We start from the raw sequence: 12,975 nt of genomic DNA, 5'->3' as shown, positions 1-12,975 counted from the left end.
AAAACTCCTAATATTTGTCTCGAGCCAACTTGTTTCTGGGTACCAAACTTGTCCTCTCTCTCTCATCCCTCTTTGAGATTAGCAAAGACTAATCCCACCTTTTCTATCCCATAGCTCTCTCATGGATTGAATGCTAACTCTAATTTGGAATCATATCCTTGTCCCTTGCATTTTGGACAAGGAGCAATATCATTTGGATCATCATTGTGCCACCTTTTCAATTCCATAGAAACCGGATCGACTATTTTGGTCGAAAACCTCTCAACCACCATGAAGAGTATTGATCAATTTTCAAAATAATAATGATTAAACCTATAATGTTCCAAGGAAGTTATTTGCTCAAATTTTTCATAATTAATTTTACCAATACAAAAATATAACATAATCAATTCATTTCTCTTCATTGCAAAATAAAAAAAACATTTACTTTATTTATATATTTGGATATGTTTAAAACTTTACTATTTACCAATAATAATAATATTCCCATTTTTTCCTATGTTCTATATAACTTTACTTATATTTTAAGATTTAGATAACTCATGCCTTTTTATTCCTATTTAGCTGTAATACAAATGTGCTGTAAAAAGCAAATCAATGTGTTTAGTATTTACAATAAAAAAATTATAAATAATTATACTTTTTTTTCTTACATTTTAATTTTAAATATTTTTACTTGCAATCCAATCACCTGACCACCTGGCCCTTCGGCCAGGTTAGTCTACGGTTGGGTTTTAATGGCTATGGGGTCAGGGTTGGTGTACTTCTACCCACTGTCCTTCAATGCCATTAAGTGAACTCTGCTGCGTTATTCTACACCCTGGTTGTTGCCTTCTATTTCCATGGCAGTTCTTGGCTCATTTCCATTAAAGTTTACGACCTGCATGAGCTTTTGGTTGGCATGGTGCAGTGGCCACCTGTGCACAAGACTTGTTAGGACCATAATCTTTAAATCATGCTGCAGCTAATCAAGATTCAAGCATTGGTGATCTTCTGAAGTTTTTTGCCCATCATCTTCTAAAGCATTGGTGATCAAGATTCAAGCAGTCACTCTCGAGCCAATGACACTGCTATCCTTTCTCTATGAGCCAGAAAAGATCAAATTATTCTCTTTGTAATCTCGCCTCCTTCACCTTCTAAAAAAAATTTAGAACTTTTTAACTCAAACAGGGTACATTCCTTAGGTGGATGATAGATTCTCTTGGCAATTCCATTTTTTGATCAGATTTGCGGAACACATAGCTTGGCACCTGTGAAATGGACACTAAGGAGGATCTATAGGATGGACATTTTATAAGAAGAATGAGATATAATAAATGCATATAAAAATGATCAAAGGCTGTTGCTCATGTCTCAATCTACAGTCTCCTTCATTTAGATGCAATTATTTCTCACAGGGACATGGGTTGAAATAGGTTGCAAAAGGACAGTTTCATAATAATACTAACCCCTTTGGAGCCTCAGTAAATGCAGTTCCAGTCGTTCTCCACAAGAGGGCTCCACATGAGTAGAAGAGATTAATAAATTGTGGGGTTTCTCTCACATAAGTAGACAAGGACTGGTTTTTGTCAGTAGTTGGTGCATTTCAACTGCATTAGGGTTATGATGGTGGTGTATTAACACTTTTTTTGTTTTTTTTGTTTTTTTTTCTGTTCATCGATCTGTTCTTACTGCAAGAAGATTAAAAACAGCATTCCTATATTTCTTCTGGTCAGGTTGAAATTAGAATAAGAACCTTGGGCTTTTAAATTATTTTATTTTTATTTTTCTTTTTTATTCTTTTGAAGCTTTGGAAAAAGCCCATGAGAAGTCACCACCTTGACTCATAAAATAAAAGACAAAATCGAGCAAGATAAGTCATTTATCATAACTAGCATTATAGCTTAAACGAAAAATAACTTGATTTTGACAAAAGCGATCTCTTGGAAGAAATCTTGAAGCATGGTCTTGCCTAGGGTTTAGTAGAATTGTCATTAAAAAAAAAAAAAATCATGAAAGAATCAAATTTAGCAAACATCTAGGCCATTATGCCTGGCTAAGTTATACCCAAAAATAATAATAACAAAAAAAGAGAGTTGAAGTAAGACTCAATCTCAAGGCCAACTTAATTATACATGTCAAAAATTTATAATTTTATTTTGATCGCCACTTTAAATTAGCGATTCTTGAAATCGAGGGCCGAACTTATTTATTTTTACTAGCTAATTATTGTTTTAAGTTTAGATTATTTATCATCTAGTTCTCCAAACTAATCTGCAAGAAAAACTTAGACAAAGCCGATTTGCAGCCCTAGTTAAGTGATAAATGTGTGTGTCATATCTAGTTGGTATCAATAATATTTCCTACTCCAAAAATTTCTTCCCTTAGTTACCTATGGTAATAATTATTTATTATTTATTAAATCAATCCAGAATAAATATATTTGTGAGAATCAGAGAATAAAATATCTAAAGATTGAGTAAGAATATTTGTCAAAATCATCCATCAGGTAAATCCAATATGATTAGCTGTACATGTTTTTGGGTTTATTTAACTGATTTTTTTTTTTTTTTTACCTCTTAGACAAGCATTTCATACTACAGTGACATGAATGCATCCAACCCAAAAAAAAAAATCAGAAAATGACACGTCCCCAAGGGCATGGACATGGATTCACTTGTTTTTTTCTTTCCATCTCTGATCTACTTTTTTTTTTTTTTTCCACATCTTTTTGTCATCTCTCTCTCTCTCTCTCCCTCTCTCTTTCTCTGTCTCTAAAAGCATTTGGCAATGGCTAGTTCCTTATCAGATTCAGCACCTGTCCTCCCCTTTACACTGAGGAGAAGAATATAAATAGCCGGTTCCCCCTCCGTCTCTCATTCCTTCACTAAATGCTGTCCTTGTAACCCCAAATCCTTGACCTCTTAAACCCTCTCGGCTCCCCTCTCTTATAAACCCTTCTATTCTCCTCCGATGGCGGGATACTCGGTGGCGGCGCCGCTATGCACGTGGTTGGTGGCGGCGTGCGTGACGGTGCCGCGCGGAAAGGAGGGGACTTTGGCGGCGCCGGCGGCCGGGGAGGCGAGGCTGCGGAGCCGGTCAGCGAGGAGGCGGAGGGCGGCGGCGCTCCGCCTCGACGCCCGGGATTCCTCCAGGGGGCTGATGTCGGCGCTTTGTGGATCGGGGATCCAGGGGCTGATGAGCTCCTGCCTCGCCTTCGAGCCCTGCCCGGAGTTCTACGGCTCTAAGGGCGCGTCGTCGTTCTTCGGAGAGGGTGGCTTCTCCCTATTTGGGCCGTGGAAGGCGGAGACTACGAGAAGGCAGCGAAGGGCCGGGCGCGCCTCTTGCGTCTCAGGTACTCCATTGATTCACTTTTTCTTTAACTTGTTTCAGGAAAAAAAAATTTGTTTCTTTCCCTTTTTCAAGAAAAAAAAAGATGCCTTTTTTCTTGTTCGATAACTTTGAATTAATCTTCCTCGGTATAATTTGTCATTTGTCGCAGAAGTGGTTTCGTACAACAATTTAGATTATCTTGTGAAAGCTAATAGATTAGTAGATTTGATATCTTTGGATCTCGCCTGTCCATTTTGTTAAGGAGATCGCAGCTGGAATATTGAAATTAGATGGGTATCTTGTTTTTTAGGATACAATTTGCTGATATTTTGTAACCTTTGAGTTTTAATTGTGATATGCTGCTGTCACGGATTCTGAGAGTGATGTTGGGTCGAGAAATATTCACTCTTATCATATGCCAATGTAATAAAATTACGGCGAATAAACTTGAATTTACTTATAAAGAAAATATTTATATTTTGAACCTACTGTTTTAAAATCCTGGGTCATAGCAAACTTGATGCCCCTGGGATTATTTTCTTTTCTTTGATCAACGATGAAACTGTTTGTAGGGGAGCTTTTTAGTCTTTTAGAATGTCGGCTACCTTTTACCATGTTTTTTGAGTGAGCAAATAGAACTCTTTCAGTTGTCCTATTAAATTAGACTTATAACTTAGTGAAGTCATCCAGACAATAAAATATAACATTTACTCTTCTGCTGAAAGGCAGATTTTATTTTTTATGGGTATCCAAATCCCTATTTCTTATGTCAGTAGAATTTTTGTATTTATCTTTTTTGCAGTTTTTTTAATGTAGTAAAGGATATTATTAATTTAGTAGAGAAATGATTTATGGGATGTATCATCTGTAAAATTTGCTATATGATATTGGATTGTTCGTATTTCATTCTTGATCGACCAAAAACTTGAAAAGAGATCCCAGCTAGAAATGTTTCTCACATTTGACTTTGATTGAACCTTAAAAGGAATGCTGAGATTAGTTGTAAAAAACTTTTGCTGGATCCAAGTAATAAAATGAATTGTGAACTGCAACTTATGTGGTCCCATAGCTTGCTGGGTTAGAGTACCATGATTTTCATAATTTGCTCTCTTTATTCAAGGCCATGAAGACATACTCCTACATGGTACTAGCCATTCTATGTAGATAAACCTGCTAAACATTTTGTTTGCTGACACCTGTGGAACAATGGCTAAGTATAACTTCTGATTATGTATCAATTTTTGCCGGGTTTTAATTCAGTTTACATGGTTTCAGGCAAAGCAATGGCAGTAGCTGTGCAGCCTGCTAAGGAAATTGCAGAAAAGAAGAGAATCCATACAAAGAAGAGGAGGGTGGTCGTAACAGGGATGGGTGTGGTGACTCCACTGGGCGATAATCCTGATATCTTCTACAATAACCTTCTTGAGGGTGTCAGTGGTATAAGTCAAATTGAAACATTTGACTGTACAAACTATCCAACAGTAGGTTTTCTTCAGAACCCATGCATGTTTTAATAGTTTGAAGCAATAGTTAAATCAATATCTATTATTATTTATATCATATCTGGAGCATTTGCAATATAGACTTATGGAGATTAAATCTCAGTTTCAAAACCCTTTCTTAAGTTCTTGATACAGGCAATTTTCTGTAGAGAATTGCAGGAGAAATTAAATCTTTCTCAACAGATGGATTGGTGGCACCTAAATTATCTAAACGAATGGACAAATTCATGCTCTATTTACTTATTGCTGGAAAGAAAGCTTTAGCCGATGGTGCGGTTACAGAAGAGGTTATGAGTCAGTTTGACAAGGCAAAATGCGGAGTGCTCATAGGCTCTGCAATGGGTGGAATGAAGGTATAGTTTCGATATTGGACCCTTGATATCTAAATGCTGGATATGAATGGGTAAAAGAAAATGGTAAACTGAAAGCATTGCATTAGGATGGTGAGATGGCTTCTGTCAAGGGTTTATCGGTTCATGTTGTACTTTGAGGAAGTCGTCACATCTACCTCATTTGAATTTCTTAAGCAATATTTATGAAAATTGCTGGTATTTTTTTTAACAGGTTTTTAATGATGCCATCGAAGCTTTAAGGGTCTCATACAAGAAGATGAATCCATTTTGTGTTCCATTTGCAACGACAAACATGGGTTCTGCAATCCTTGCTATGGATCTGGTAAGCCAATACACCTGTTGTAGGAAATACAGCTTATTAGTGAGATTTTCTGGAATACTTGTGATATGTATCATTCTTTCTGTTAATTGCAGGGTTGGATGGGCCCAAATTACTCTATTTCAACTGCTTGTGCTACAAGCAATTTCTGTATCCTGAATGCAGCAAACCATATAATAAGAGGGGAAGCTGTAAGTTACTTTCTATGCCTTGGCTACCTGCGTTCATAAGTCTTTATACACTTCTACCTCTAATATGCTTTTCTTTTACTCAATTTATATGATCTTGCAGGATGTGATGCTTTGTGGTGGATCAGATGCTGCAATTATACCCATTGGTATATATCCATTATTAGTTTGGCACAAGCCCTGTACTCTTTTTTTTTTTTGAGTTGATGATCAGTTGTATCTATCTGGATATACTGCAGGATTGGGAGGTTTTGTTGCTTGCAGAGCACTTTCGCAGAGAAATAGTGATCCGACTAAAGCATCACGGCCTTGGGACGTTGTAAGCATAGAAAATTATGTCTCCACATTTTAGATTTAAGCTCTTGATGAACAATCTGATGCTTTGGTCTTATTGTGAATTAGCTGGACTTTGTATTTTGGGCTTGCATGTTTCCTGAGAGTTTTGAAACCTCTGGCCTCCTAAATTATCATGTTGTTTTGTATATTGTGAAATTTTAAATTTGGATATGTTAGTTGCTTGTTTGCAAATAGGAAGAATTGTAAGGTGAGAGGAAGAAAATAATTTTGAAACAACATGTGAATTCTACTGTGAATTGTAATTTTTAACACTGTGCCAACTGATGCATCTCAAACGGTTACAAACACATATCTGTGTTATCATAATGTGCTATTTTTAGACCATGCAAAATTACAGCAATATCATGATTGCTGGTGCGACCAAGCACATTTTAATTTGTTCAAAAGAATTATGCAATGCGCCAACATGCCAACAAATTGGTAAGCTAATCTAAAGGTTCTTTTCTATTAGATATGTTGATACGATTTTGATTAAGGATAGAAGATGACATTTTTTGGCAGTTAAGAGTGAAGGTTTCTCTTTTACATGGACTGCAGTGATCATCATTAGTGGATTTATTTTTTATTATGAGTTCGGTCTGTTTATTGTCTTTTGTGCTGACACCATGTGACAGGATCGTGATGGATTTGTGATGGGTGAAGGGGCTGGTGTGCTTCTACTGGAAGAATTAGAGCATGCTAAGGTTTAAGAATTTGCAGTTTTTCATGAATAAATATAATGAAAAAGGTTTTAGGAATATGTCTTTATGTTAATTTGTACTTGTCTTATTCATTTTCTTCTGTTTACAGCAAAGAGGAGCAAATATCTATGCTGAATTTCTTGGAGGAAGCTTCACGTGTGATGCTTACCACATGACTGAGCCACATCCTGAGGGTAAAGAATCAAATTGCTATTCATTTAATATGTGATTCTTCCCTTCTTCCCTCCGTATCTTTTTTGTTGATATTGTTGAATCACAATTCTATTACTTGATATCTTGGGAAAAGGGGCAGGCATTGCTCTTTGCATTGAGAATGCATTAGTACAAGCAGGGGTAGCCAAAGAAGATGTTAATTATGTAAATGCTCATGCAACTTCAACACCTGTTGGTGATCTAAAAGAGTATCAAGCTATCGTTCGTTGTTTTGGCCAGAATCCTGAGGTAAGAGAAGTAAATTATATAAGTGGGTTTTGCTGTCATTTGACCGCTAACTAAAATTGTATGACAGCTGAGAGTGAACTCTACGAAATCCATGATTGGTCACCTACTAGGAGCTTCTGGTGCGGTGGAAGCTGTTGCTGCAATTCAGGTGAAACTTTCTAGCTTTTATAATATAGTTTTGGAGAAATTTTTAACTAATACCCCGTTGTTATAATTATTACTGATAGAAACCATTGTTCCTTCTCTTCGATGTGCTTTAAAGACAGTTTTTTTCATTAATATTCATTTGATTCATACTGCAATATCTCCCATGTTGTAATTGGTTTTACTATTATTTTAATATTCATGTCAATAATTGCTGGTCTACAATCATTAAACCTTATTCATAGTATTTGGGTTCAACTTTTAGAGTCTAATTTGATCAAGCTCTTAGCAAGTCCGTTGCTAGTGTCCCTGCTAACTTTTCAAATCCATTTACACAGTTTCCATCCATGTTAGATTCGGTATTCTTTTCCTCTCTTCTGAACATTCTCCACAAATTTAAGCACCCTTTATTATCAGCTCATCATAAAATTTTTGTTGCACATTCCCATGCCATCACAATCAGCTTACCATCATTTTGATCTGAAGTGGCACGACTTCTATTGCTCCTTCAATATAATGGTTTCTCACTCTGTCCTTAGTTTTATGATGTGTCCATTTCAACATTTTCCTATATACCATGTTCATCCGGTTTGCTTGGGCTTTCCTAGTGGAACAGATGGAGGAGTATAGATAGAATAAGGCACATTGGTCAGGTCTTTAATATTGAGTCATGTTGACTTTTCTGATGAGTTAGCTAAATTTTGTGGCATAATTAAATTTTATTTGTCTGGAACTTTGGGGTTAGCTACCAACATATATTCTTGATTTACTTTTCTTGGTATTAGGGAAAAGCTGCTTGATAATGAAAAGAGGCAAATCTGTGTTATTGGGCATGCTAATATAGATGGCCTTTCTGCCTTACTTGAACGAAGATGGTTCAGCCCATCTTCTTAAATTGTTGTCATGCTTGGGGAGTTTAGAATTAATTCTTTGAATTCTTAGGTGTTTCTTGAGTGGTTCATGCTACACTATTTCTTGGGGGCTATTGGGCTTTTATGTTTTGATGAAGGGATGGCTGCACTAGAAACTTGCAACTCCATGTCTTTGTTGAGCTCTTTGGAAGGATTGCAAGGATAGGTTGTCCAATGGCAAGTGAATTTTTTATTTGATTCTCGTTTGATCAGTCAAGAAGGATATCTTTTGGAAAGCATGATTTGCTAGCATCTTTATGAATAGTCTAGAGTTTTTATATGGAAAGAACTACAATTTCTGTGATGAACCGGTCTTACGATTTGGTCTTTTTTGGTAGCTTCAATAGATACTTTGTATTTCTATGAAGTCGTTAGGACTAGTGGCTTTTGCTTCCTTGTTTTCTTGTGCCTTGCAATCTTCTTCAAGCAATAGATGTATTTTGCCTACCCCTTAAACGGAAGGATTAGTGCAAAAAGTTTGTAGACTTGTTTTATGTTGATTTGCAATGTACACTAGCAAATAGTGTTTTAGAAATTTTGGTTCTCTTTATCTAAACATTTCTTCCAAATTTTCTAACATCATATCGCATCACTGGTAAAATACGTCATTTCCATTTAAAAAGTCTGACTTGGTTTGTGGATAATAAGAGCAGCAATTCTTGCAAGGAGATAAAGGAAGAGAGTTAGGGCCTTGATGGAAACTTAGTATTTTGTGGAATAGTTCAATCTCAAACGGGAGAACTTCAAAGTGCCTAATTTGCTTTTGCAGAGAGTTCTATGTTGTGGAAGATCTGTGCTTCATGGTGATTATGAATAAAATCAATACTTATCCTAATATGTACTCACTCTTCATTTTCTTATGATGTCTTGTATTACAATATTTTGCATTTGCTGTATAAGTTTCAAACTTTGACTTTTTGACTATGATGAGTTAAATCTTAGTACATATCCATTTCAATCTCTTACTAGTTAGAAAGCTCGTGTGTTCTTTTTCTGCAGCATCTGTAACTCTGTATGTCTGTATTGCCTTGCTGTGCATAATTTTGAAACTAGACTGCTGGCTTTCTCAAAAACGGAACTTTATGTATATTTACATGCAGCATGACTTCTTGACCTTGTTCACTTCCTGAGCAATATATGATTTCTGTTATTGCTACTCGTTCTGAATATTTTCTGAGCCAAGTATCTTCCATGTAGGCAATTCGAACAGGGTGGGTCCATCCAAATATCAATCTCGAAAACCCAGAAAAAAGTGTGGTATGTTCTCCTCAATTTTTGATACATATGTTGCAATGACTCCATATGATTCCACAGATTCTCATTCTAGTTTCGGGTCTCGTTTGCAAACTATGCAATCTAAAGATATGATGGCTGTGGAAAACAATGTTCACACATTTATGAATCCAAGAACGCTTCATATACTGTTTCTGGTTGTGCAACTTGCAAGAATTTCACTAAAATGTCTTCAATTTATTTATTCAAGTTATTAAGCTTTGCATTCTCTTTGTTTTCTTTGCTTTTTTCTCTCTTTTTCTTTTTGACCTCTCAAACTATTATGTTTGAGCCTTCTGGAGTTTATCTGACTTCAAGACATGCATTCAGGATATGAATGTGCTGGTGGGCTCAAGAAGGGAAAGGTTGGACGTGAAGGTGGCACTATCAAACTCATTCGGTTTTGGTGGCCACAACTCGTCTATCTTGTTTGCACCTTACAAATAGTCATGGAAAGAACTTCAGATGTTGCAGGGATAGCATTAAGCCCAGCTTCTTTGTTGGTTTCCAAGATCATCTGAAAAATTCCAAGCCATAGTTTTGCTTAGCTTGCAACTAGGGCCCTGATTGTTGTGCAGGGCTCATTTGTTTTTGGTAAGTTTATGCTCCTTGCAACAATATCATAACTCTGTTGTCTTACTTCTAGCTGAATGATGCAAAGGTCAGAAGAAATTACCCACTGTGCAGAGAAATTTGCCTGGTTCTACGTTATCACCTGCTGTGCTTTTTCTTTGGATATGCCAGCGTGTATTTTTGCACAATTTGGACCTGTACTCATGGCTGTGGTTTCTGAATTTGTTTGATAAAATGCAGGGATTTTTAATTGGTAAGAGAATGTTGTGAATGAGAGCTATCAGCAGACTGCAATTTGATAATGTCTGCTTTGATTTGATAAGCGTCGATGGTAGCCTTCCGGTATGCAGTATTCTCATTCTATTTCAGCAGCATGAAACATGATTAGAAAGAGTAAACCTTCTCTCTAGAAAATTAACATGGTAATAATGATCGTTTTAGATGATGAGTCTATGTTTCAAGCAAGCTTTCTCAAAACCTTTGTGTGTTCCATTAGTTTTACTGCTCAAGTGTCAACATGTGGCAGCATTACCTTAACCTTTAGACATTTTTCCTATTCATGGATCAAAAGGACAAGATATAGGGGGGGGGAAGCTTTTGACTCTTTTAGAGAACATAAATGCATGCATGGCTTCTATTTCCCCGTTACTTGAGATTTTAGAAAATATAAGCTGAACATATCTTTTAAGCTTCGAACTAGAATTATAGAGTACCCTCATCTAAGCTTCGAACTAGAATTTCTTGTAGATTTGTTATCGAAATGAAGTATGAAATTAGTGAGCAATGTGTACGCAATCTTGTTACATAATACGAACCTAAGCCTGCAAAGGCCGCATGACAAGGTAGCTCTGAGTTGTGACTTATTGTGAGAATGATAGGTGTTGCTTGGCTGTTTCAAGTTTCAACCAAAGCAATGTAGATCATTGAGATTGCCAACGAGGCAACGGTCCATCGTTGGCATCCCCTCTTCATCATTGAGAGCATTCCATGTAGCTATACATGACTAGCATTATTTGACATGTTCCAAACCAAGCATTGTCAATTAATGTCACTACACTGCCAACCAATCTTAATTGGCTCGCATCCCTCTCCACTTTTGAAGTTCTGGATTTTGAAACCAGATGACATTATCCCCATCATTTTTCTGATAAATAAATTATGATGCCCCACTTGCTCATGCAGCATGACCCTCCATAGGTTAGAATAGTTATATTTGAGGATGACTCAGCTATTATAATTGGCTGGGTCCAGAGATGTATTGGCAGTGTGTATGGGATGATGTGGTTGTCCAGGCTAAACATATATACAGAGAGGCTAACGGGACTACGGATTGAGTGACCTTGTATATGGCCAATCACTCTTGAGATGTCTTATGGGTTGGACAGAGGAAGCTATCTAGATCGCTTCGAAAGATACTGTATTTTGATCTATTTGGATGTATATGTATTAGAATTATCTGAACCAGCTATTTTAGAAAAAAAAAACTCAAATAAACTAGGCAGCCAGTTGCTTAAAAATCTGCACATATTTGTAAAATCAAATCAAAAACTTGCCATTCTATTTGCCACACTAGTACTCTAAGTCTGTCAATCTCTAAACTATCTTAAAATTATCAAAATAAAAACTGAAAAAAAATAACATGAAGGGCAAAACAAGTGTACAGAAACACTCGTTGAAGCTTTACTTTTACCAAGATTCAGACGTTACACACAGCAGTATCATACAACTTTTTATGGGAAGAAAAGAAAACCCACTTACTAGTTATTCCCCTGCATACACCACAAGATTCCACATTACATAATTAACAACATGACACGGTACGTAGCATCTCGGCAGCTAGATTCTGGACGCCGGTCAAACTAAGGGTCAACGGCCCCGGCCCTGGGGGGAGGCGAGGCGAGCAATGAGGTAGAGCGCGTTGCTGGTCAGCTGGGAGAGCTGGACCACCCGGCCGGCGACGGCATCCCGGGTGGGCCCCGCAATCCCACGAAAGGAGTCGAGACACGTGTCCTGGCAGGTCATGGCGGCGCTGGCCCAGGTCTGGGCGTTGTCCAGCTGCCCCCGGAGCGTGTCGGGGCGGAGGCGGCGGAGCTCGGCCTCCGCGCGTGCCAGCTGGCCGGCGGCGTTGGAGAGGAGGGAGGCGCAGTCGCGGAGGGCGGCGCGGCCGCGGGGGGTGGCGGCCGGGAGGGGGATGCTGCGGACGGCGGAGGAGGCGTTGCAGGAGGCGGAGTGGGCGGCGGCGGTGGCAGCGCGGGCGAGGTCGGTGGGGGAGCGGGGGGAGGTGGGGACGAGGGTGCTGACGCAGAGGGAGGGGTAGCGGGCGTGGGCGCAGGCGGAGATGACGAGGGAGGACGGAGGGGTGGCGGCGGAGAAGGCGGCGACGGCGAGAGAGAGGAGAAGGAGAAGGTGGTGGTGTGGGAGGAGGGTGGCCATGATGGTCGCTGCTTGGTTTTGGTTGCTTTACTTGCCCAAGCTAGAGTGTGTGAACACTGGGAATGGGCATGCTGGGTTTATAATCTCAAAGGACAAGGAATCTGCCCACAGTTTTCAAATGAATTACATGCTGGGCCTACCACCCCCGTTGCATGCATATTATTTTGTGGATAAGCTAGATTTGTAGACTAGTAGAACTTTCATGATAACGTGAATCCGTCCCTTTTTTCATGAAAAATACACACCCTTGGTCACTTGCTTCCTCTTGATATACATATTGATATGGTCACTTGGAACTACAACTCTGTCCCTTTGTAGCTTCGGTTTTTGCCGATGCTTCGACTCCTACCGATCCGACGCTTTTAAAAGTATCGGCGCCAAATTAATTTACTGACTCTTATAAGTGTCAGTGCAGGCTCTAAAAAGCGCCCTTTTTTTTTTGGTAGTGTGCACTATAAATAACAATTGG

At 38.4% G+C, this 12,975-nt stretch overlaps 2 protein-coding genes across 3 annotated transcripts; one reads left to right on the top strand and one right to left on the bottom strand.

The window, feature by feature from the left end:
• The first annotated feature begins 2,678 nt into the window (after positions 1-2,678).
• Positions 2,679-10,335, top strand: LOC103703313 (3-oxoacyl-[acyl-carrier-protein] synthase II, chloroplastic-like). Of its 2 annotated transcripts, none has more exons than XM_008786128.6 (13): positions 2,679-3,334; positions 4,588-4,793; positions 4,964-5,167; positions 5,379-5,489; positions 5,582-5,677; positions 5,778-5,823; positions 5,914-5,993; positions 6,646-6,714; positions 6,821-6,905; positions 7,019-7,173; positions 7,241-7,321; positions 9,426-9,485; positions 9,831-10,335. In XM_008786128.6, exons 1-13 carry the CDS (start codon positions 2,953-2,955, stop codon positions 9,945-9,947), a joined length of 1,692 nt encoding a protein of 563 aa, XP_008784350.4. In that variant the 5' UTR covers positions 2,679-2,952; the 3' UTR covers positions 9,948-10,335. The 2 variants fall into 2 exon arrangements, with proteins under 2 accessions (XP_008784350.4, XP_038987461.3); XM_039131533.3 differs by having other exon boundaries at positions 2,808-3,334; positions 7,025-7,173.
• A 1,378-nt stretch (positions 10,336-11,713) lies between these two features.
• Positions 11,714-12,552, bottom strand: LOC103703412 (pectinesterase inhibitor 3-like). Its single transcript, XM_017841850.5, has one exon. The coding sequence runs from the start codon at positions 12,504-12,506 to the stop codon at positions 11,940-11,942; it is 567 nt and encodes a 188-aa protein (XP_017697339.1). The 5' UTR covers positions 12,507-12,552; the 3' UTR covers positions 11,714-11,939.
• Between the last annotated feature and the right edge of the window lie 423 nt (positions 12,553-12,975).

The sequence above is a fragment of the Phoenix dactylifera genome, chromosome 18 (genome assembly GCF_051530095.1).
Source record: "Phoenix dactylifera cultivar Ajwa chromosome 18, Ajwa_hap1_PhDact_Kaust_v1.1, whole genome shotgun sequence".
Taxonomy (NCBI): domain Eukaryota; kingdom Viridiplantae; phylum Streptophyta; class Magnoliopsida; order Arecales; family Arecaceae; genus Phoenix; species Phoenix dactylifera.
The sequence above is the reverse complement of the archived record's forward strand: the minus strand, read 5'-3'. Positions and strand labels throughout refer to the sequence as shown.